Source organism: Eleutherodactylus coqui, chromosome 12 (assembly GCF_035609145.1).
Source record: "Eleutherodactylus coqui strain aEleCoq1 chromosome 12, aEleCoq1.hap1, whole genome shotgun sequence".
Classification (NCBI taxonomy): Eukaryota; Metazoa; Chordata; class Amphibia; order Anura; family Eleutherodactylidae; genus Eleutherodactylus; species Eleutherodactylus coqui.
The window spans coordinates 115,787,486-115,813,711 of NC_089848.1; the positions used below are offsets into that span (position 1 = coordinate 115,787,486).

At 43.7% G+C, this 26,226-nt stretch overlaps 1 protein-coding gene across 1 annotated transcript in view; it reads right to left on the bottom strand.

Annotated features, from left to right (window-relative positions):
- Positions 1 to 3,071: 3,071 nt before the first annotated feature.
- LOC136586657 (cyclin-Y) overlaps positions 3,072 to 26,226 on the bottom strand; it is a 146,702-nt gene continuing 123,547 nt past the window's right edge. Inside the window, exons 7-11 of the mRNA XM_066584817.1 lie at positions 20,178 to 20,235; positions 18,426 to 18,545; positions 14,083 to 14,249; positions 12,153 to 12,315; positions 3,072 to 4,724 (exon numbers count right to left, since the gene is read on the bottom strand). Coding sequence (XP_066440914.1) covers positions 4,608 to 4,724; positions 12,153 to 12,315; positions 14,083 to 14,249; positions 18,426 to 18,545; positions 20,178 to 20,235 — 625 coding nt within the window. The 3' untranslated portion in view covers positions 3,072 to 4,607. The remainder of the gene's footprint in view (positions 4,725 to 12,152; positions 12,316 to 14,082; positions 14,250 to 18,425; positions 18,546 to 20,177; positions 20,236 to 26,226) is intronic.

Consider the following 26,226-nt stretch of genomic DNA (forward strand, 5'->3'; position numbering starts at 1 on the left):
AGGGCACTGCTGGCACACGCTGGTTATGCCATGTACTTGTATACTGACTGGCATACTGTAGCAAACAGAGATCTGTGTCCAGTATAAGGTGCTTAGTTTTACTAGGACAACAGACCAATCTCTCCAGATGGTTGAGCCGGGCGGAAACGTTCTGCCATGCGGACTGATAGGCTTTCAGTTTGCTCACTTTAGAACACTATTTTACAGTTTTATAGATCTAATCTACAGAAAAAGTTAAATAGTTTTTCTAAATCCATTGCTTTTCCCACCTGCGTTAGGGTCAGTTCAGAACTTTGTGCTCTGTTTTTGGAGGAGAGAAACTGAAATAAATTGAATCCGTTTTAGTCCTCATTGATTTCAATGGGGTTCCAAAAAAAACAGACAGCAGATGGAAAGAATTCATTTTTAGAGATGAGCGAGTGTACTCGGATAAGCGGTACTCGCTCGAGTAATTTGCTTTATCCGAGTATCGCTGTGCTCGGGGCTAAAGATTCGGGTGCCGCTGCGGCTGACAGGTGAGTCGCAGCGGGGAGCAGGGGAGAGCGGGCGGGAGAGAGGGAGAGAAAGATCTTACCTCCGTGCCTCCCCGCTCTCCCCTGCAGCTCCCCGCTCCGTGCCGGCACCCGAATCTTCAGGGACGAGCACAGCGATACTCGGATAAAGCAAATTACTCGAGCGAGTACCGCTTATCCAAGTACGCTCGCTCATCTCTATTCATTTTGCTTATCTTCTGTTAGTTTACCATATTTCTGGATGGAAAAATAGCGCTGCCGACTGGCCTATTGGAACCCTGATGGAACAGAAGCAAACTAAAGCCTTTCCGTTTGCTTTCTTTTTTTTAAACCCCATTGAAATCAATGACGGAAAAAAAACGGAGATTTTTTTCTGTTTTATTTCAGTTTCTCCAGTCCAAAAACGGAGTAGAGAGATGGAAACCCTGAACTATAAATCACACGACGTTCAAGGGGATTATAAATGTATATGGTTTGCAGTTGGGGATTAGCTTGACAAAGACTCACACACAGAGTCGAAACGTCGCTGTTCATTGTGTTGAGGAGGCACTGCAGCTGTATTCTTATGAATGCATAAAGTCTATTGCACCTGAAATCTGCTGCCTGACGTAGTGTGATTTATCGTTCGGATCTTTTTGGGAACTTGGATCTATTCCTGGTTTGGGCGCGCAGAAAATTCACCCCCCCCCCGGACTGGTGGTGGCGAGTGCTGCTGTTTCTCTACTTTATATCTGGAAACCCTGAACTGACGCTAAAGCCATCTTACTTCTTTTGTACTGGTCCCGAGTTACAGCCCAGTGCTCCTTTTGCAGTTCTCGGCTATTGGAAACGGTCACCAGCCTGGTCATTGGACACGCCACTAATGGTCTCTGATATCGCAGGTCTTCTTACATCTCATTTCCTATACACACAACCGGAAATAAAGATGCAAATCGCCAGAGCAAGCACTGTGCAGACACTGACTTAAAGGGGCCTTCCAGGGTTAGAAAAACATGGCTGCTTGCTTCCAAAGACAGCGCCACCCTTGTCTATGGGTTGTGTCTGGCATTGCACTTCAATGGAGCTGAGCTGCAATGTCACACACACAACCCTATGGACAAAGGTGGTCCTGTGTTTGGAAGAAAGCAACCATGTTTTTTTAACCCTGGACAGCCCCTTTAACAAGGAATGCTGGGAAATTTCAGCTCTCTAGCCTGCATAATTTTGAAAGCAGCTCTGGACTACAATACAAGGTATGACTCTGGATCACTGCAAGATAAAAAAATGCAATGAGTTTATACAAAGTTACTCAACTTTTTATGTCAAAGAATTCTATATGTAAATTGTAAAATTGTTATCTAAGGTGGGTACTTGCGTTAGGCCATTGTTTTTGCTTTAAAGGGCGACATACAATTTTGGGGGCAGTTTTTTGCAATAGGGTTTTATTAAAGGTTTTGCACCGTTCAGTATCCAGACCCTCTCTTAAATGATCTGATAAGGTGATTTATGACCAAAACAAAGTTATCTGGTTATAAATCAGATCAGAAGTTCGTTCAGGACAGAAGAAAGAGGGACTGGAGACTAAAGCCCCATTTACACACAGAGATGATCGCTCAAAATTAGCTCAAAGGATAGTTTGATTGACAGTCTGAGTGATCATTTTGCATAAGCTACTAATGGGCACTAATGCTTATTAGCTTCATTGCATGTAAATTAGGCTCCCTTGGCTGTATGCAGAGAACAGCAGCTGGTCTGTTATCTGTATACAGCCCCTTTGTTCTGCTGTGGACAACAGGTGAATACAATGTTATCAGCGCTCCCTATGGAGAACACAGGGTGCAGTCCCTGCTATCACTAATAATGGATCACATGAAATCCATCATTCAGCAGAAAAGCAAACAGTGGGAGACTTTACACTGCACGATTATCGCTCAAAAGCCATAGTTTGCACAAATCTTGAGCGATAATTGTTGTGTGTAAATCAGCCTTAAGTTATCTGCGAAGCTCATTGCTTGCTCTATACTGTGATACACAGATGCTGCAGAAGTCAAACAGAGCAACATTTTTAATAAAACCCTATTGCTAAAATGCATGCAGTGAACCCTTTCCAATCCCCTGTCAGACGTCTTCCTACATTATAATTGAAGACAGTACAGCTCCAATGTCAGAAGACATTCGACAAGGTATTCTTACCGTCTATTGCCATCCACTCCGCTGTCGGAGCCTCTCTGGTGCACACACACTGGCTTTAGCCAGCAGATGGCAAAAAGAAGAAAGCCTTTTAGGAAACCCCGAATCCAAAATTGGATTGGAAAGGGTTAAGTAAAAAACAGCCGCAAAGCTGCCCATAGCCTTTAAATAAAATATTATAGTTACAAAGCAGTACAAGGTGGGCAAATCAACAGATCTGCTAAAATATATGTAACGTTTTCTGTAGCTTGAGGGCTTATTTACGCGAGTGTATATCGGCCAGCGTTTTCACAGCCTGCCGATATACGCCTCCATCTGAGCAGTTCCTGCCTTCCCTCTCCCTCACCGGCTCTCTACCTCTCTCCTGGGGGGGGGGGGGGGGAGTGGGGGAGAATGTCCGCAGCCAGCAATGGGCAGAATGGAGCAGAGCTTAGCTCCACCCCTGTCCAGCCCACTCCCATTGCAAACAGCCGGAAGGGAGGGGAGAGGCAGAGAGCCGGTGAGTGGGAGGGGAACTGCTTAGATAAAAGCATATATCGGCCGGCCGTGAACACGTTGGCCGATATACGGTTGTGGGAATAAGCCCTTAAGCTGTGGAATATTGGAATTAAGTTGTGCAAAAGTGGAATTTTCCTTTAAGGAGTACCTGTTATACACATATAGGTCAATTCCACCTGAAATCACCTACAAATATGATTTTTAAATTTGATGTTCTCTAGTGAATTGTTAAAAATACTGTCTTAGTTGTACCAGAGTCTAGAATAAAACAGGGCCAAAACATGACTGCAAACGGTCTTGGCTACACGACTTCTGTGACTTGCGAAAACCCAAATAGTGCAGCTCGCTGTTTATACAACTCCGATGCTCTTGTATGGGAGTGACGGAAAAAACGTAGCACGTAATGCTTGGCTGTTTCTGTAAGCTGGCCACCACTGGCGGCCTAGATGCAGTGGCCAATGGGAAAGGGTGAGATGATACATTGTTGGGGACAACAATTGTTGCTAAAGTTAGGTGTGGCTCCAAGGAGTGGGACCAGCATCTATTAGACATTGATGTTATATCCTGTGGATATGCCATAAATGTCCAAGATGAGAAAATGTGCAAAGATACACAGCCCTTCCCAAAATGTGGGGCCAGGGAAAACAGCCGATCACGCTGGGCCCTGCTCCTGGCAATAGGGAAGACTGTCCTGCATGGCAGAAGGCTCTATGTTCCGGATGACAGAGGGGTCCCCAGTGAGGGTCCGTACTCCATGACATTCATATGTCCTAATCAAGTAAATGAACAGGGTAAGGTTTGACCTACTTGATGGGCGAAGTTCAAGATGGCAGATAATCTGGGCCTGCCGGCTCCTCAGATGACAACCTGCTACTTTAAACATGACTTTGATTTCAGGTAGATTTTGCCCATAGTTCTGCACCACTTTCATAAATGCCACCCCTCTCTATTTATGCCATCACATTTGCGTTGATCATCTTGTCCATCACTCGGCATCCCTGCCCACAGCTCCTATGTCTTCTTCACAATGGAAGGGAATGTCACGACTGTAAACAAAATATTACATAATTAAAATGAGAAAAAAAAAAAAAGATTTTTCTGATTAATACACCAAATATTAAATTTGCCAGTTTTTTGAATTTTTCCAGCATTTGATTGAAATAGATGTTTTTCTGTTCCTGTTATTTGTGGGGTATTTTTTTTCCCCTTCATTTTTAGAGTTGTAGTCCAAATAATTGAAGGTTGAAATTATGAAATGGCTTCAATGTCTCCGGAAAGTGACGGATGTCCCATCTGTGTGACAGGGAGGCACTGTAAGGGAGGCTCGTCGACAATAAAATACTACAACGTCTTATTTCCCAAGACAAAAGACAAGAATATCTGGACAGAACAGTACATGAGACAGCGAAGTCTGGAGTGAAGCCACTGTTAGGATATAATGGCGGGAGACCATCGGACGACAGTTAGATTATCAGTACTTGCAGAACGTCTCTTGGCCAGTTTTCGGAAGTCTTTGTATTTATCCTCACACAAGCGAGAGATAGCCTAAATGATAAGAAAAACAAAAACATTAGTACTTAAAGGGAATGATATTTTTTGTTACTACTTAAAGCCAGAGAGTTAAACATCTTTAATTTTTCTAATCTGTTACTATTTGATTTTTATTCTCGTCTTCACATGACTATGCGGGCGGCCATCTTGTCCACACAGGACTATGGGTTGTGGCCGCCTTATCTGTACATGACTGTGGAGTGCGGCCGCCTTATCTGTACATGACTGTGGGGTGCGGCCGCCTTATCTGTACATGACTGTGGGGTGCGGCCGCCTTGTCTGCACATATAACAGGTTTAAATCAACTGCAGCACTTCAGGGACAATTCAAAATCCCTTGGCATCCTCAGAAGCTGTAATATTCAGCGAGGAGTAGAATAATGCAGAGCCCAGTAAGGTCCGAATCATGACCCAATACCGAAATCCAAGAATGAAAGTAGACCCGGCAGCATCAGATGTCTCAGAAGTATATTTCTTGTACTCCTCCCTAAAAGACTGGCGACGTTTCGACCCCTCTTGGGGTCTTTATCAAGCTCAGTCAGTACAGATCATATAACATACATATATACAAAATCATGTGACCGGCGACGCTGACGCTGCGTGATGACGCACATGATGATGTCTGGGGGCGGACCGATGCTGATGGCATGGTGTGGACTCTTTAACCCTTCCTAGGAGAGTTGCAGGGGCGACATCATGGAGGCTTTCAGGTGACTTTTTATAAGTGGGCCAGTATTTTGGTATTGATATGGTTAATTAACCAATGTGCAGTCAATTTGTGATGATTTGTGTTTACACACCTGTAATAGTTTAGTCATTATGTATTTTGTATATATGTATGTTATATGGTCTGTACTGACGGAGCTTGATAAAGACCCCAAGAGGGGTCGAAACGTCGCCAGTCTTTTATGGAGGAATACAAGGAATATACTTCTGATGCTGCCTGGTCTACTTTCATTCTTGGATTTCAGCCTTGTCCGCACATGACTATGGGATGCAGCCACCTTCTCTGTACATGACTATGGGGGGTGGCCACCATGTCTGTACATGACTATGGGATGCAGCCACCTTCTCTGTACATGACTATGGGGGGTGGCCACCATGTCTGTACATGACTATGGGATGCAGCCACCTTCTCTGTACTGGACTATGGGGTGGCCGCCTTGTCTGTACATGGCTATGATGGAGGCAATCTTGTCCACAGATGACTATTGGGTGCATCTGCCTTGTGTGTACATGACTATGGGGTGTGGCCACCTTATCGGTACATGACTATGGGGATGGCCATCTTGTCTGTATATGACTATAGGGGGTGGCCATCTTGTCTGTCCATAACTATGGGGGCGGCTGCCTTGTCTGTACCTGACTATGGGGTACGGCCATCTTGTCTGTACATAATTATGGGTGTGGCCATCTTGCCTGACTGAGCTGCAGTTAACCATTGGGCCATACACATAATGGACAGGAGGAGGACCCATCGACTTCTATGGGAGAGTGATTTGTACATTCTCTGAGACTTGTGCAGAAAGGGGGAGATGGTGAGCAACCATTTTTCTTTATTTTTCTTTTTCCCACCATTTTAAGCCTGTATTTTTTTCCACTGGCCTGGAAAACCCCTTTAAAGGGAAAGCTACACCATTTTTCTTTTACAAATTAAAACTAGAAAAAAATGAATATATCAATTTCTGGTCTGTTTTTAATTTTGATTCTAGAAGTTCTTATTCTATTTTCTGTACAGAACTATGGGGGGGGCGGCCATCTTGCCTGAGCTGCAGTTACACAAGCATTCAAAGATGGACTTTATAGCAGCCACATGGAATGTAGGAACCTGTAGTGTGTAGATAACTTATTGACTTCTATGGGAGAGTGTTGTGGGCATGTGATCTGTGCAGAGGTTATTGTGAAGCGCCCACTGACCCCAATGTATCTGATGCTCACTGGAGTACCCCTGAAGAATGCAGACCCCAGATCCCTGACTATATTGGGAACTCAGGGATTCAATTTAATACCGAAGGGCTCAGAGGGAGGGACTTTTTCAATGTTTTTTTTTTCAGAAGACTTTATTGCCCACATAGTCACCCAGACCAATTTGTTTGCCCGGTATTTTATACAAGAAAATCCCAATTCCAGCTATGCAAGACCCGATAAATGGACCTCTGTGGATGCATTAGTTAAAAATTTTAAGGGGGGGGGCTCATATTAACTATGGGGCTGGTAAAGAAGCCAACGATCAGGGCGTACTGGAGGCAGATATTTTGTACCGCACCCAAATGTTCCACATGGCGATGTCGAGGACGCGTTTTGAAAGTATCTTAAAATTCCTGCATTATAATGATAACAGACAGTGCCCCCCCAGCGATCACCCAAATTATGATCACTTATATAAAATCAGGCCGGCAATAGAGCATTTTAACTCCAAGTTTGCCCAGGCACACACCCCACAGATAAATAGACGAGTCCCTGGTACACTTCAAAGGGAGGCTAAAATTCCACCACTACCTGCCTGGTAAGCGGGCACGGTATGGCGTGAAAATGTACAAACTGTGCGAAAGTACATTGGGGTACACCCACAAGTTCCGCATTTATGAGGGGAAGGACACCAGAATTAGGCCCCCAGAATGCCCCCTCATGCTTGAAACAGCAGGAAACATTGTGTGGGAAGTGGTACACCCACTGCTAGACCAGGGTTACCATCTGTACCTGGATAACTTTTATACCAGTGTCTCCCTGTTTCAGAGCCTCGCTTCTAGAAGAACAGTGGCATGTGGCATTGTTCAAAAAAAATCAGAAAGGCCTCCCTAAGATGCTGCTTGGCCAACTGCTCAGAAGGGGTGAGAGCCGGGCCCAATGCAGCGACAATGTATTGTGCATCAAATATAAGGACAAGAGGGATGTCCTTATGTTGACGACAATCCACGGCCACAGCAGTACCCCCTGCCCAGTACGAGGTACCAGTGCAGAGACCCCCAAACCAGACTGCGTCCTCGACTATAATAAGTACATGGGAGGGGTCGATCTATCAGACCAGGTACTGGAGCCCTATAGAGCCATGCGGAAAACATGGGTGTGCTACAAAAAACTGGCCGTGCACCTCGTACAGATGGCACTGTATAATGCCTACGTGTTATATCGGGGTGCGGGCCACAGGGGGACCTTTCTTGTAATTCAGGATGAAGTCATCAAGGACCTAATATTTGGGGACCAGGAGGTGGGGGAGCAGCCCAGTACTTCTGGAAGCGAGGCCACGAGGAATGTACCAGGGCAGCACTTTCCCAGTGAAATTCCCTCCACTGCAAAGAAGGGAAGGACTCAAAAGAGGTGCAGAGTGTGCTACAAACAGGGGATAAGGAAGGACACCCTATACCATTGTGAAACGTGCCCCACACAACCCGGCCTCTGTATAAATGAGTGTTTTAAGACATACCACACGTCACTGGAATTTTAATTTTTTTATTGCCCTGACGTTTTACCCTGATGTACTTCGCACAGCTTGTACATAAAGCCACATGCTAAGTCCTTCCCTTCTGAGCCCTGCGCCCTAAAAACAGTTTAGATTCACATATGGGGCATTTCCGTGCTCGGGAGCAATTGGGTAACGCATCATGGGGTACTTTTTCTCCTTCTGCCCCTGGTAAAAAATAAAAATCTGGGCCTAAAGCTGAACATTACTGGAAAAATTGGAGTTTTTCGTTTTCAACTCAAATTGTTAAAAAAATTCCTCAAGCACCTGTGGGTTCAAACTGCTCACTACACCCCTTAATGAATTCCCTGAGGGGTCTGGTTTCCAAAATGGGGTCAGTTCTTGGGGGTTTCAAATTTACTGGTACCTCAGGAGCTGCAAACACTACATGGAGTCTGAAAATTATTCCAGCAAAATCTACATTCAAAAAGCCAAACCGTTTACGTCCACATATGGGGCATTTCTAAAAACTGCGGAATCTGGGTAATACATTCCAAGTTTTGTTTCTTTTCTAACTCCTGCTGTTTTATAGAAAAAAATGGTTTTAAATTGAAAATCTGTAGAAAAATGGAACTGCTCTAATTTCTGATGCACTTTCCTTTAATTCTTGTAAAACATCTAAAGGGTTAATAAACTTCCTAAATGCCATTTTGAATACTTTGAAGGGTGCAGATTTTAAAATGGGGCAATTCAGGGGGGGGGGGGGGGGTTCTGATATGCGGGCTCTTAAAAGCCATGTCAGAACTGAATTGGTCCTTAAAGAAATTCAGATTTTGAAATTTACTAGTAAATTTGAAAAATTACTGCTAAATTCTTATACTTTGTGGAGTCCGAAAAAATAAAATACACTTAAAAAATTATTGCAGTATAAAGTAGGCGTATGGGAAATGTTAATTATTAACTATGCTCTGGCGTTTGACTATCTGTCTTAGGCCTTAGTCAGACAGGTGTTTTTTCGCACGATTTGCGGATCGCATGACGGATGCGCATCCGCAAATCGCGTGACCGGTGCGCGCAAGTCGCCCGCAAATCTGCTCCTAGCAGCGTTTCATTAGAAACGGGCCGGAGCTGTCCAGCGCATTGAATTCAATGGAGACGGCAATAGAGCCGCCTCCATTTAAAGCAATGCGCTGCGGGCGAGCCCGGGATGAATTGTCGGTAAGGGCTTAAATATATAAGCCCTTCCCTGCAATCCATCCTAAAATGTGTAAAAATAAAAAAAAATTGTATACTCACCTTCTCCCGGCAGCCGGAGCTCCGTGCGGCCGTCCTGCAGTGGGTGTGAAGGGGGTGTGAGTCAGACCTGCCCCCTGATTGGCTCAGCGCTGAGCCAATCAGAGGCATGCCTCACTCACACCCATTCATGAATTCATGAATGGATGTGAGTCAGACCTGCCCCTGATTGGCTCAGTGCTGAAAGGCAGCAGTCACTCACCCATTCATGAATTCATGAATGGGTGTGTGAGTGTTTTCAGCCTCTGATTGGTCAGGGCTGTGACCAATCAGAGGCAGATCATTCAGCAGGCGGGGATTTTAAAGCCCCGCCGGCTGAATAGTGCCGAGAAGCAGTTCAGGAGAACTGACAGCGGCCGCGGCTGGACTCCGGCTGCAGCGGAAAGGTGAGTATACAATTTTTTTTTATTTTAACACATTTTAGGATGAATTGCAGGGAAGGGCTTATATATTTAACCCCTTCCCGACAATTCAACCCGCGCACGCCGGCAGCCCATTGCTTTCAATGGAGCGGCTGTATTGCCGCTCCATTGAATTCAATGGGCAAACATCGTTCTTCTCTGCCACAGTTGTTACAGCTGTGGCAGAGAAGAAGGATTTGTCTTCTATATGTTCTCAATGGGGTCGGCGCTGCTGCCGCCGGCCCCATTGAGCGCATATACAGAAGAGAACAGGAATCGCAGATCGCAGATAGGTGCGATCTGCGATTTTTTGTTCTATAATTTATCGGACGAGCGCATAAAAAGCGCTCATGTGTCCGATACCATTGCAAAGCAATGGTTTTATAAAATCGCCGGACGCATGCACATGCGCAAATCGCGGCTAAAAACGCCCGTCTGACTAAGGCCTTAGGGTGAACACCCACTTGCGTTTTTTTAAAGCTGTGATATTGCTGTGTTTTTTTTAACGCAATTGTCAATCGGACTTTCTAATGCTAAAAACGCAGCGCACAAACTTGTGATGTGTTTCTAGCATTAGAAAATCCCATTGACAATTGCGTTATAAAATGCAAGTGGGTGTGAGCCCTTACAAAGAGAAAAATTCAAAGTTTGAAAATTGTGAATTTTTACAAATTTTCAGTAAATTTGGATTTTTTCCCCTAATAAGGCCAAAATTTATTGATGCAATTTTTACACTAACAAAGTACAATATGTCACGAAAAAACAATCTCAGAATCACATCGATAAGTAAAAGCATTCTAAAGTCATTACCACATAAAGTGACAGACGTCAGATTTGAAAAATTAGGCTTGGTCCTTAAACTCAAAATAGGCCGTGTCCTTAAGGGGTTAACGATTGGTGTGAAAACCGGATTTTATTTTATTTTATTTTTTTTTAGAGAGAAAATATATTAAAGTGAAAAATGAAACCTGTTTAAAGACTTTTTGTTAACATTAAAAAACTCTATGTTGATATGAGAATCATAGAGCCGAGTTGGGATTCCCCTCTATACCCAGAGCACCTCCCATCCCGTTATTACAGGACAGCCCGTCATGGGAAGGACCCTCCTCTAATATTATATTTTCCCTGCAGCAGCTATTGCAAGGAAAATGGTGCAGGAGGTAAGGGAGGAGAAAATGAGTCTAATAAGTGGAGAAAAAGGCATTTTTTCTGTAAAAAGATATATTACAAAGCGTCCTATCTTTTTTTACTATTAACCCCTTAGTGACGGAGCTTTTTTGCTTTTTTCCATTTTTGTTTTTTCCTACTCCCTTTTAAAAAATCGTAGCTCCTTAATTTATCCATCGACGTCGCTGTATGAGGCTTGTTGTTTTTTGCGGCACGAGTTGTATTTTTCAATGGCACTATTTATTGTACCATATAATTTACTGAAAAACTTTTAAAAAATTCTTAGCGGAGAGAAATGGAAAAAAAATGACATTCCACCATCTTTCGGTGCGTCCTGTTTCTACAGCGCACAAATTGCAACAAAAAACGACCTGATATTTTTATTCTATGGGTCAGTACGATTGCTACGATACCAAACTTGTATAGTATTGTTTTTGCTGTAGTACTTTTATTTTTTTAAGATATTTAATTTTTTTCAATTATTTTCTGCGGTCATTTTGTGCGCGCAATACCTTTTTTATTTTTCCATCGACGTAGTTGAGCAAGGGCTCATTTTTTGCGGGATGTCCTGAAGTTTCCGATAGTATCAATTTCGAATACATACGACTTTTTGATCGCTTTTTATCGCGTTTTTTCTGGGAGACAGGGTAACTAAAAAAGTGTATTTCTGGCGTTCTTTTTTTTTTTTTTTTTTCAGACGACGTTCACCGTGCGGGAAAAATAATGCGCTACTTTGATAGATCGGACTTTTACGGACGCGGCGATACCAAATACATATTTTATGATTTTGATTTTTTAATAATGGATATGGCAAAAGGGGGGTGATTTAAACTTTTATAACTTTTTTTTTTTTAACAATTAAAAAAACTTTATTGATCTTTTTTTAACTTTACTTTGAAGTCCCCCCCCGGGGGACTTTAACATGCGATGCTTTGATCGCTCCTGCAGTATGACGTAATGCTATAACTATAGTTAATAGCCGCGATCGGCCGAGCGCAGCTATTGCCCGCGGGTGTCAGCTGTAATAAACAGCTGATGCCCGTGCTGTATGGAGGGAGATAGCGCCGCTTGTAGTTTTACGATAGGGCTGTCACTAAGGGGTTAAAGTTTGTTGGAGAAAAAAAACAAAAACAGTAAAACCGGAGAAAATCAAGTCTGTTACCTCAAGTTTACAAGCACGATCCCGACTGAGGGGTTCCAGAGGAAAGCTGAGGTTGTTACCTTCTGCCAGTGAGCGCAGGTCAAAATAATACTTGGCATAGACACTGGATGGAACATTAATGTTAAACTGCAGCAACTCCAGAAACTGCCGCTCCAGCTCATTCCTAAAAATAAGAAGAAAGGGTCTAAAAAAAGGACTACGGTGTTAATTAACATGACCAAGATCAGGCAAGATAGCTTTGACTCTGCATCGAGACGTACCCAAGTGGAATGAAGAATTGTAACATACTAATCATTGACAAACTAGAGGGATCTATGTTCACAGACGTGACCCATTTACTAAAACTAGGTGCTCCATTAAGTCAAGCTACCAATTTCTTGCAATGACAATACTTTTTAATAACTCTTGATTTGGCAACAGAGAGACTAAGTAGGTATTAGAATAAGGCTAGGGTCACATCCAGGCTTTCCATCCCAGGGCTCCGCCTGCATTGCCAAAACCAGCATTTAATTAAATTTAAAGGGGTGGTCTCGCGAAAGCAAGTGGGTCTATACACTTCTGTATGGCCATATTAATGCACTTTGTAATATACATCGTGCATTAAATATGAGCCATACAGAAGTTATTCACTTACCTGCTCCGTTGCTAGCGTCCCCGTTGCCATGGTTCCGTCTAACTTCGGTGTCTTCTTGCTTTTTTAGACGCGCTTGCGCAGATGCATCTTCTCCCTTCGGCTGGTCTTGGAAGCATCGGAGTTTTGGCTCCGCCCCCTTTTCGCGTCATCGCGTAGCTCCGCCCCCGTCATGTGCCGATTCCAGCCAATCAGGAGGCTGGAACCGGCACACGTCATGGGGCGGAGCTACGCGATGATGCGTACAAGGGGGCGGAGCCAAAATGCCGATGCTGCCGAGCGGAGCCGAAGGGAGAAGAAGGGAGAAGACGGATCTGCGCAAGCGCGTCTAAAAAGGCAAGAAGACACCGAAGTTAGACGGAACCATGGCAACGGGGACGCTAGCAACGGAGCAGGTAAGTGAATAACTTCTGTATGGCTCATATTTAATGCACGATGTATATTACAAAGTGCATTAATATGGCCATACAGAAGTGTATAGACCCACTTGCTTTCGCGAGACCACCCCTTTAACGTATGCTTGATAAGTGACTATAACTATAGGCTTCCAATACTAAAATGGAGACCAAATCTGCAACCCTGCTCTGTTTTAGCAGGTTTCTGTTTGTTTTCAGCATTTGAGCTGGACAGAATGCCTTAGTCGACTACACTATTCTGTTCGGTAGAAATGCCAGAAACAATTGGAAATCTGTTAAAGTGGAGACCAAAGCAGCTGTTTTTTCAATGAAAGCCTATGGTTCCATCTGAATGCTGTTTGTGATTGAACCTGGGGACCATCTATGGCCACACTATTAGGATTTCTAGCTGATGCTGGATTAAAGGAGTTCTTCACTTTGGACAATCTCCACTCGTCAGTGGAGTATCTGGACAATAAGCATATACTGTAGCTGGGATCTTCAGTAACCAAATATAATCTGCAGGGAACATGGCTGAAAAACTAATTTCATTGCATCCCCGCAATGGAGGAAATAGAGCGCTAGCCAGTTCCAACTGACATCGTTGAAATGCAAGACAGGTTGGGTCCTCAAATGTTCTTTGTTACCATCCATCACTTTGCCCAATAAATGAGGATTCTATACTGAAATACACCATTATGCAGACTGTTGTGAAGTTTGAAGAACTTTTTGCGAGTCATTTTATCTCCAAGCTGTTATTTGCCTTATTGAAACCTCATCAGCAGGTGTAGAAGGAACAGGAAGATTCATGTCTTATTTACAATTTGGATGGAAACACATGGACATGCTAAGCAAAAATGAGACATGAGAAAACATGTATCCTGGGTGACTGAACGTAACTCACATGTCTTCAACTGTGATATCTTTCAGGATCTGACAATAGTCCACATTCCACACAGCCTGGTCATCCCAAACCTTGGAGGCAAGCAATATTGCTCCTAGTACAATCCTTTTCCAGTTTGCTGGACAAATGTCTATTTCGGCATAGGTTAACAGTCTTTCTAGATAAACCTGGAAATGAAACCTAGGTTTAGAGGGTCAGACATGGTCTATCTAGGAGAGCAGAACTGTTGCCAACCAAAAACATTCTGCTGTAAGAGTTGTAACTAATATTTTTAGTTCTTGCATCATGCAGACACTTTCACCTGGATTATGATCCATCCAACAAAGCCCATGTCAGATCATTAAATACTGGAACAGCACATCTTAAAAAAATACTTTTGTTTTCTACTAAACTATAGTAGTCCTTTATTAGAGAGAAGTTCGGATTGAGTCATAATAAATCCCTTTTGCAACAGGTGTTGTTCTAACAGATGACACAGCCGGCTATCCAAAGTAGTAGGATTGGTGGTTAGTGGCCTACCTCTAGCCCTTTCTACCTTTTGCATTTCTCAGTGGAAAATGCCCATGACTGGTGGGTTTGCATTAATAGGGTGGGTTTACAGGTGGCAGCCAGGGTCCTTTGACATCGGCCAATGAGGGCATTTAAAAAAGTGCCGCTCAACAAGATCAGTGCTCATTTAAATGGGCTTTACACAAGCCAATGCCAGCTGTATTGGAGATGAAAGATCATACTAACAATCATTTAACATTATTGGCGACGTATCTCCCATTCACATGGTGTGATGTGCCACCAATAACGATATTTTTTGCTCATTCATTTGCCTGAGCTTTGTACTTTTTCAAGGCCCCCCAACGATTTGGAAAACAAGCTTTCTAGCAAACATATTTCGACCAGGGGTTGAAGGCTCCAGAAAGAGAACCCGTCAAAAGGGTTCATACTTTCTGAGCCCGAACTATGGGGAATGTGAACTTGGTGCAGGCATGCACATCGCACCTGTGTATGCTTTATTCTGAAACGCTGTGGCATTACAGTAGAAACATTGTTTAGGATCTGCTGTGAAAAGGGCTCAGCGTGATGAGTGAGGCCCCGTCAGCGTCTGACTGACACAAACTGTTATAGCACGGGTCTTGCAGGTTCAGAGTGGCCGGTCGGGCCCCGTCCACGTGACTCGGAGCTGTTGCCTGCAGATTTTCAAACTATGTTTTTCTAAAGTGCAGCAGCATCTCAAGCAAAAACATCCACAGCTACAACGTAGGTGCTACACCAGGTTGATGCTGCTTGTGGCTCGCAGACCATGGTTCCTTTTAAAAGACGACATATGAATGCATTGGTTTTGAAGTGCTAATAGAAGCAGTTCCTAGAAATGCTTCCATTAAAAACATTATGATGCTCATTTCTTGCATATCCAGTGTTAAAGGGGTTGTCCCGCGCCGAAACGGTTTTTTTTTTTTTTTTAAACCCCCCCCCCGTTCGGCGCGAGACAACCCCGATGCAGGGGTTAAAAAAACCACCCGCACAGCGCTTACCTGAATCCCGGCGGTCCGGCGTCTTCATACTCACCTGCTGAAGATGGCCGCCGGGATCCTCTGTCTTCATGGACCGCAGGGCTTCTGTGCGGTCCATTGCCGATTCCAGCCTCCTGATTGGCTGGAATCGGCACGTGACGGGGCGGAGCTACACGGAGCCCCATTCAGAAAAGAAGAAGACCCGGACTGCGCAAGCGCGGCTAATTTGGCCATCGGAGGGCGAAAATTAGTCGGCACCATGGAGACGAGGACGCTAGCAACGGAGCAGGTAAGTATAAAACTTTTTATAACTTCTGTATGGCTCATAATTAATGCACAATGTACATTACAAAGTGCATTAATATGGCCATACAGAAGTGTATAGACCCACTTGCTGCCTCGGGACAACCCCTTTAAGAATTCATATATCTACAGTGAATTAGTAGATTGGAAAAGCAGGAGAGCAGGTGAGATGTTGTCTACTATGGCTTTATAACCCAGTCTGCATCACTTGGAAGAATATTCCTGTTGACTAGGACATATTTATGGATGAATTCATGTAGTTCTGTAAATGATTTAATAATGTATATCTAACCGCTATCTGCTTTCACACAGTAGGCACGGTTGTGAAACATCTGCTCCTCTTATCTATGACCAGCCATAATGTGCCCGATGGCAACGTATTAAATCTCTTTGGAGTTCTCGCTCCACAAGCTGAAATAAGACATGAGATAAATTGTAATTAAATGGAATATTCAATTCAGATACAGTGCTGGACATAATTTAATTTCCCGAGACTTTCCAAGAATATCGTCTTCTGCAGGACACAATCTCAGATGTACCAGAAGTATCACAAGCTTCACATGTTTACATAGATAGCAGCAGAAAGCAGATGGATACTGTGACTTCGCAAGTATGGACCCACTGTGTCACTGACTGATTTGGCTTTGGGCTACTCTAAGGGGTCTCCTAATTTTCATTCTTTAACCCCTTTTTTTTTTTCAGGGATCAGGTCTTGGTGGCTTAGCTACAGGGAATCCCAAGGTAGTTTGCCTAGGAGTAATCTCAGTGCAGAGATAGCTGACCCAGGTTGGGCCAAAAGACATCAGAGTGTGGTACCAGAGGAACAGGCAAGGGCATAGTCAGTATAACAGGACAGGCAGGAATCACGCAATACGGTATACAAGTAAAAGGTCAGGGCAGGCAGAGTTCAGTCAATATACTAAAACGGGCTGGAGGGCAGGCAGCAATCACACAAGAGGTAGCCAATAAATAGGCCAAGTTTTTGACAAGCGCAGCTCAAGAAAGCTGAATACTGGAACTCCTTTGTTCGAACCCTTTACTCAAGCATCTTCCAGTAGAGGAAGGTCCCTTAAATAACCTGGGAAGAATGAGGATAGACTGGGGACTGCTGGGTGTGTGTATGTTAACCCTTTAAGAGATGGGCCACAGACACACAGACACCCCAAGGGCAGAGGCAGTACCTGGGAGATGCCAATGCCTGAGACTGTCGGGAGGTGAAAGTGAGGAGAGGCACTGCCGACCATAACACATACCTTACAACAATATACAGACAACTAAAGCTGACTATACTGCACATATTAGATATAGATTAGCAAAATCTCAGCAGAATTAAGATGATTATCTGGGGCATATAGAAAGCCTTCCGACTCCGATAGCAGTTGTCAAGAGAGATAAGGATAGGGTAGATCGATGACAATTCCCCCATCCTTTTGTTCTTGGGAGATAAACTGTTGCCAGACGTGTCTGGCATCTACTTTCTCCTCCTTGCTCCCCAAGCATACATATGTTAGGAAGGGTTATAACTTAACCATAATATCACTGCAATTACCACTCCTAAAACTTTACTAGATACAATAATATAGCAAAAACAGACAAATATGACGGCCGTATAAAAGTTATTATATACAGTATGTCAGCTTCAGTATCTGATTAGTTAGGACAGGTGACCAATGATGGGGCAAATAAAACATAACAACCTTTTGGTACCCCTAGTTAGTTGGACCTCACCAATCAGGGTCCCGCACAGTTCACCATTCCAGATTGCAGTCGATGAATCAATGACACATTAAAGGGGTTGTCCCACGGCAGCAAGTGGGTCTATACACTTCTGTATGGCCATATTAATGCACTTTGTAATGTACATCGTGCATTAATTATGAGCCATACAGAAGTTATAAAAAGTTATTCACTTACCTGCTCCGTTGCTGGCGTCCCCGTCGCCATGGTTGCCGTCTAATTTTCGCCGTCTAATGGCCAAATTAGACGCGCTTGCGCAGTCCGGGTCTTCTTCGTTTCTCAATGGGGCTCCGTGTAGCTCCGCCCCGTCACGTGCCGATTCCAGCCAATCAGGAGGCTGGAATCGGCAATGGACCGCACAGAAGCCCTGCGGTCCACCGAGGGAGAAGATGTCGGCGGCCATCTTCAGCAGGTAAGTAAGAAGTCACCGGAGCGCGGGGATTCAGGTAAGCGCTGTCCGGTGTTCTTTTTTAACCCCTGCATCGGGGTTGTCTCGCGCCGAACGGGGAAGGGCTGAAAAAAAAAAAAAAACCGTTTCGGCGCGGGACAACCCCTTTAAGCAATCTTTGAAAATTGTTGCAGGAGCTTAGAACAGACTGTATGGAAGATGATTATCCCTACATTAGGAGCTTTTTTGTTCCACAGAGAAATGACCAGCAAGTGTTTGCTAACAGATGCACCTACTGGTTGAAACAGCCACCGACTGAATATTCAATGATTTATTTCTAAATCCAAGATAGAAGCTAATTGTTCTTTAGATTAGTCAACTAAAACTTCACAAAGTGACATGAGACTTACCAAAGTTACTATGGCACATTCAGCTGTCAGCTGGGCAGCACTGAAGAGCGTTCGAACAAACCGATATATATGTTTCTGCTCTGGGTCGTGCTTCTCATAATCAGATGGTACTTCTGATTTCTGTAATGGTGAAGTACACTTTCTATACAATCAATATTATAACACCTGGGTATAGGACGGAACGGTGCAAATTAACGCAAAACGCCATAAACCCTTTACATTCAAGGAAATAGATAAAAGGTCCTTGTTTTAATTCTCTCCAATGCTGCCAAATAACAATAGTCTCAAGTCAGAAGTTTAGCCATAGGTTCATGGTCCAAAAGTTCATTTTGAGCACCACCACAATACTAAAACGATGTTGCAAGCTAAATTGCTTAGTAATTAGAGATGAGCGAGCGTACTCGGATAAGCGGTACTCGCTCGAGTAATTTGCTTTATCTGAGTATCGCTGTGCTCGGGGCTAAAGATTCGGGTGCCGGCACGGAGCGGGGAGCTGCAGGGGAGAGCCGGGAGGAACGGAGGTAAGATCTTTCTCTCCTCTCCCGCCCGCTCTCCCCTGCTCCCCGCTGCGACTCACCTGTCAGCCGCAGCGGCACCCGAATCTTCAGGGACGAGCACAGCGATACTCGGATAAAGCCAATTACTCGAGCGAGTACCGCTTATCCGAGTACGCTCGCTCATCTCTATTAGTAATGCTTTCTTTCGCCATCATCTGCTGCCTGTTCCATGCACATTGTGGGAAAGCATTTACGGGAATTGTACCACCCAGCCGGTTAACCTGCCAGCCCAGCTAGTAATTGCATCCAGAGGCTAATGCTGATAATTATTTTTTACCAGCAATATTAAGTTCTGGTTAAAAGAAAAAATTAGTTATTGTGCGGCATCCGTACCCAAACCTGTGGCAACACTAAAAGTCTGTTCTATTTCACACAGACGTTCCGGAGGAGACACCGCGCTGCTGCATGGAGAGAACAACCGGACTCTTTCCTTGGCTCCTGCACACGCTCTACATGAGATCTATGTTGGTCAGGAGTCGCCCCCAAAATAAATAGGGTTCAGGACGGAAGTGTATTTATTAGGAAGCTAAACACAAGAACAAAGCGCCACAATTTGAGATTAGTTGAGGAAAAAAATCAGAAGCAACATCAATAAATATTATTTTACTAAAGGAGTAGTAGATGCTTGGAACAAACATCCAGCAGACGTGGTTGGAAAATGAATTCAAGTTGCCGGGATAAGTATAGATTTACCCTAAGAGAGAAATACAAAGGAAATAATATGAGGGTGGACTAGATCTTTTTCTGCCATCAATTTTCTATGTACCTGTGTTAATATGGGGGTGGTGTCTGTGGCTGGCATCTTATTATAGAGCAACGTAGTACTGGGGGATAGTGCTATAATATAAGAATGGCAACAGCCAGATGGAATTGTATTCATAGACTTCCAGGTGGAATAACAGAGGGAAAATGTCATGCAGTGTTAAGCTACACTCTAAAATCACACCCTTTTTTTCTTATCTTGGTTACTATTTTTTTTTTTTTTTAAATGTGGTAACCTCAAGACAAGCAGATGGGGTTAGGTGGCCTACAGGCACCCTAAACTTCGGGGCTGAGTCCCTCTCTATAGATACACCACTGACTAAAGTCTATTCTTGGTGTTCAATTTATATAAATCTGGAACAACAGACACCGATCAGGCACAAATAGAAAGTAAAACTATATATAAAAACACATAATTAAAAAAAAACCTTACGGAAAGAGGGTGAAGCTTTTCATCAAAAATGTCCAACAGCAGTCTTCCATCTCCATCTCTAGAAACAATAAAACCAATAATAATTAAAATGAATTTCAAAGGAAGACTTTAATTCTAGAAAATTTCACCCTAAAGTCTAAGATTTTGCATAATCTTCTGTGAAAATGTTAAAAATTCTTTTCAACAATTTCTTAAATGAGTTTTCCAAGTTGCAGTAACATTGAGGGAAATGCATCAGTTTAAAAGAAACAACAACAAAAACTAAGCCATCTTTGCCGTATTCGTTGCTCGCTTCCACTGCCAGTCCAGCGCTTCCGCACTCATCCTCATAGCTGTTCTTTGCTGGCAAACGGCAAGCAGCTTTCATAAAAAGCCAAAAAAAAAAATCCAGGGTGGCTTCTGTCGGCTTCTGCAGAGCATGGTGGTCATACCCCTGGCAGTCAGTAGGTAAATAACAGTCCTCAATGCCATGTCTGCCGTATTATCTGCAGATTCAAACCCAGCACAGAAAGGCAAAATCATAGTCCAGCATTCTACGAGGGCTGGATTAACCATAATGGCAATCTTACTACCGGTCATCCACCTTTCCCATAAACACTTGGTAAGATTCTTGTTTCAATTGTCCATCTTGCCTGCAGTCAGCCATCTTATAAGCCTCAGATTAATTCTCTTTGCAAACTAACTAGTGTCTCCTTTAAACATTCCATGCCCTTTAAATCAATTCCCTTTTTACAAAGTGAGATAGGAATTTGCTAGGCATGCAGCCAGCATCACTAGCACAGCAGATTCTCAGGCTCGCGTATCAGTTGTTATGTCTTAAGTTTAGTGAGAAAATGTATTGGGTGTCAGTTTTTTTTAATCAAATGTTTGATTCTCATGACTATACTTGCTATCTGTGAGAAAAAGACTTGTATACAGCTTTGGCATAAAGCCACTCCCTTTTTTTCTCCATAAAGGTCTATGTTTTTAGAATAAACTTAGAATTCTTTGGAATACAGAGAACTGTCTGTGTCCGGCTGGATATACAGTAATAATTTGGAACTGGCAACATATCATTTGGGGTCCCTAGAATATCCCTAACACACTATAGGGAGAAATCATCATTCTGGGCTATTCAAAGTAAGAGTCATAGCTAATTAATTTCATATTTTTGGGGACTACATTCAAGTCGACTAGCAACTGTTAAGTTTTACCGTAGGAAATTTGTATTGGCCAAGAGTCGGGCTCTACAAAAGAATTTTTGCTAACTTATAGTTAAATGTGTGTATATGACTTTAAGACTGTTTATTTCATGTTGGTAACCACTGTACTCTGATTGGCTGACAGGTCTGTGATTCCCATTGGCCTGAGTAACACCCAGCAACAGCTTATTGATTGGAGGACAGGATAGTCAGGGGATAGTAGGCCTGTGACTGGTGTGTTGGTTGCTCAGCAGCACCAGATAATTTTAAGTGTGTGTAAGAGACAGTTAGCAGTTAGGGAAAGACCAGGGGGTTGGAGTTTAGCAATCAAGGAGAGAGGCAGCAAAGACCAGAGCAGGAGAAGAAGACCACATAGTGTGGCAAGAAGGCAGAAAGGTGTGAGTTCTAACTAAAGAGGAGAGAGGGAGCAAAGATACAGGAAAGACAATATTTGATTAGAAAGAAAAGATAGAAGAAAGATAGATTGTCAGTCAGAGTAAGGAATAATCTAAAAAGAGCGGTCCTGAGAGAAAGCAAAGATATAGAACATACAAGAGTACAGATGCGGCTCCTGTACTTATCTAAAAACTAACTTACCTCAGAAAATGTTAATTTAATGAAGAAGGCTCTCCAGAAAATAAATTGCTATATTTTGGATTACCGTTCAACCCTTTGTCTCCTGGAATCCCTTCTTGCCATCATAACACCAGCACTAAAGAGTACCACACAAACACCATCCTCTAGGGAAAGGGACAATTCCCCAACTTTTATTTTATTTTTTCCTTTTTATTTTATTTTTGTCCACAGCCGATTGGGGGCCGGTGCAAGGGTTGGCGTCACAGACAAATTAATAACTTTTACCACCATACCCTGCCCAACCGATGGGTAGCCCTAAAAAAACGCCAAACTAGAGACTTTAGACTTTATATTCTGTTGGTCGCTGCCATTGTGGGGAATAGCAGAGCTACCGTTATCACCACTCCCAATTCTGGCATGGCACATGATTTTTGGCATCTATAAATAGGATTGAGCCTCTGTGCCTTATTGTCTGGAGAAAAAGGGATAAAATCCTCTGAGCCATGAAGAAAAATAAAAATGCACAAGATTTTAATGTATGCCCTTTGTACCAAAAATAACCTGCTGAGTCTAGAAACAAAGGACAAGATTTGGCGCAAATCCTCTTAGCGCTGTGGACAGGGCAAGATCCCTTCCAACCCTCTGAGCCTTGTAGAGGACAGGACAAGGTTGTGGATCCACTGAGCCTAAAAAGGGGAAGACAAGATTTACAGCTCCTCTGAGCCGGTGTGTATAGGGCAAGATTTTAAACATATGTTTTTATACCTTAAAAAAAAAAAAAAAAGACTTTAAAAACATAACAGCCCATAAGGGGTTAATTAGCCATCTTGTATATGATTTTACAGAAGAGTGTATTATAATATGGAACTGTATAATGTGGTGACAAACAAGAAAAGATAAAGTGCGTTGTGTTTACCATACTAAAGAAAGAGTAGATTATCTAACACTACTAAATGGATTTACTAAGAAGCGCCGAGCAATTGGAGAGTTTTAACTGTGACATGGAGTCACAAAAAATGGCGCCAGGCAGCTGAGAATTGATTGCTGCATCAGAAAGTTAGAAAATGGCACTAAGAGATTTAACCGTTGGTAGTGTACCACTACAAAGTTCAAAGTAGGAGGAAGGCAAACCCTGCAATAGAACGCTCCACGGAAGAGGAGAAACCCAGCCCCTCGCGGATACTTACACTGTGAGCGCCAAACTCTCACCAAGGAGGATCAGTTACCACATAGAAAGAACTAAGAGAAGACCTCCTGGACATTTCTGTGGCACAGCCAGCAGAGAGAGCAATAATATCGGGTACGATCCTGCCATGGCTGTTAGACGAAAACTGGCTGGTTACCCACCGATCGCCCCAACCCGGTATTTTGGGGAAAGGCCAGCAGTACTAACGGAGGAAACAGAAGTCCCAGCTGCAACCAGCGACCTCTCCAGCATACGAGAGAGTCTGAGGAGTCAGGTAAGAGACCATCTTCGGCCTCGATAGGCCCCAGTGTACCCACTCCTACAGGCCCAAGCTCTCCCGGATGTCTCTTTTCGGACCCACTAGGCCCTGACACCTCCGCTCCTACAGGCCTAAGCTCTCCTGGACATTCCTCAGATGGACAGGATATTGTGGAGCTACCAGAGAACCCGGAAGTAACATCAACCGGTGTAGGCCCAAATAAGCAGTCAGCTGCCATCTTAGGCACAGTGTTCACATTTCCTACTGAACCGGCAAAACCCGTAGTCTGGTCTGGCCTACAGGTGGAGGAGGCCCCTTCACACCCCAGTGTCAGAAGTTCCCGATGTCCCCTGCATCCATAGCTAGTTGGTGTGATGTCTTGGTTGATTGGACTGCCTCTAATTTAGAGATGCTGGAGCGTGTTTTAGAGACAGAACGTTGTGGGGGGTGATAACATTTCCACCATGGTTCTTATTACAAAAAAGTGAAACACCAGAAGGGGAAGACACACCACCAGATGCATGGTTCCACCCAAAATATGGACTATTCAGATGGTTCCCTAAATTGTCGCCTGAAACAAATAACAGATTAAAAGAAAATACCAAAGACATAGGGGAGACCACACCAAAGAAAAGTCCCCAATGCTTGTGTCACCATGAATATAGAAGAGACTAGTAATTATTAGGACATTATAATAGCAGTGTTTCTGGTGGCACATCACACAGTAGCTTGATTACCACACATCACACACACAGTTTGGCTCCTCCCACAGCAGTGATATCACCACAGGTCCTTCAGCCCACCGGGTCTCTGTGGTGGCTGTAGGTCACTGTATTCGGTCAGAACTGCTTGAAAATTATAGTACCAGTGTTTCTGCCGGCACAATGTGCCACACAGCTCTGCTACATGGTACATGCATTAGGATCCCGACACATCACACACACAGTAGCTTGATTACCACACATCACACACACAGCTTGGCTCCTCTTCTAGCCCACCAGATCTCTGTGGTGGAGGTAGGTCAGTGTGTTCTGTGAGGAGTGCCAAGTTGTGTCTGAGATAACAATGGCTTAGTTGTATTCTCATTTTGTTATTTTTGCCCACCCCTTCCAAGAGCCCGAACTGTGTTATTCTTCTGTCGGTTAGACTCTGTGTTTTATATATGTTGTAGGACCTTTGATGGTGTCATCAGGGGGCGGAGCGATGATATTACCAGGGGTGCAGCATGAGAAGCACACACACACATACATACATACAAGTGGTCGTTGATAGTTTGAGGACATGCTAAGAGAAACCCAGACTTAATCCATGACTACCCCAGAGGAAGATGTGCTTACCAGAGGCTGTACTTCTTTCCCTGAAAGGAATGAGAAAACAGAAGAAAAGCAAGTGTCTAGAAACTACCCAGTCACTACAACTACTATAACTGTAAAGGCTACATTCCCGAAAGTAATATCTGCAACAGTGACTGCAGAAGTCACCACCGAGTGTGCACAGAGTCTGTCTCTGAAGGGAAGAAAGAAAAGAGGTCTAGGAGTGAAGAGAGACATAAAAGTCCATCAGCTTCAGCCGCACATATATCAGCAGTAGGACCCAAGACAAGGGAAGAAACCGAAAATGACTATTATAGACAACTCAAGCTAGGAACAGGCATCTCTTTCCAAGTGGATAAAGGCTATGGCTATATTTTAGAGGAAGAGACACAATAAGTAGTCTTCAGGACTAGACAAGAAGTCAAAAGAATTGAATTCCCTCCATTTTTGCATAATCCCCAAAAGGGAGAAAAAGTGTATTTTATGAAAGTGCAAGGAACTAGGGGACCTCGAGTGGAATGAGTAATCCGCCAGTTTGAAAACCCTCGTGCTCCGGCTGAACTAAGAAATCTGCCACCACCAAGGTGAGGCCCATCAAGCCGCCTGGTATGCTACTACCGTTAAAGTTTAAAGCCACATTTTAATAAAAGACTCCCATATTGGCTGAGAAAAGATGAAGTTTTCTTTTTCTTCAGTTCTTCAGTTATGGCCTAAAAATTCCATCTTAGGTCGACATGTTATACACAAAAAGACTCCCATTTCGGTAGAGACACTTACAGTTTAAAAAGTTTGAAAGAAGACACCTGCAGAAGGGATGTGAAAAGGTCCCCCGGATCAGCTGCCGGCAGTGGTGAAGCCGCGGGATGGGGCAGGACAGCCCCAGGGCATCACTGTGTTAAGGCACACTGCTACATAGGGGTCATTGCCCCCCCAAAGATAAGGGGTTTATCAAAAACACCTCCAGGTTCCTGGGGTGGTCTGGGGGAGACCCTCAAATAAAGCAGGACTTAGCAGGCAGGAAAGACTGTGGCCCAGGGAAGCTCTGGAGGAGGATAGAGGAATCTTCCCCAGCTCCTGCAGACAAGTCATATAAAGGGCTGGATGAGCAGGGCTTGCGCAATAACCCCATTGCTATCATAAAGGGTGAAGGAGAAAGGCTTGTCCTGATATAGGGGCGCTCTGCAGGAGATAGTTGCTGGACTGTTATATAATCTCCTCACAAGTTTTCTCCACCTACTGCTCTTTCTGAAATGGCACTTTTTCAGCTCCACTGTTAACATAACAAAATACAAATTTTTCATGGTGCTTGTGCAGTATAGGATGGATTGGAGAATGCATCCCTAACTTCTGCTCCTTCTGGATGTTCGCACTTTGATATGCGATAACAATCTACTCAACATATTTTAGCACCCTTTGGCATATTTTCGGAATTTCACACAATAATGGGCAAAACCAAAGGCAAATGATCGCAGATCCCTCAGACCCCTTCAAAAGCTACTCTACCTAGCATGTTTGCATCGCAATCCCAACCAGA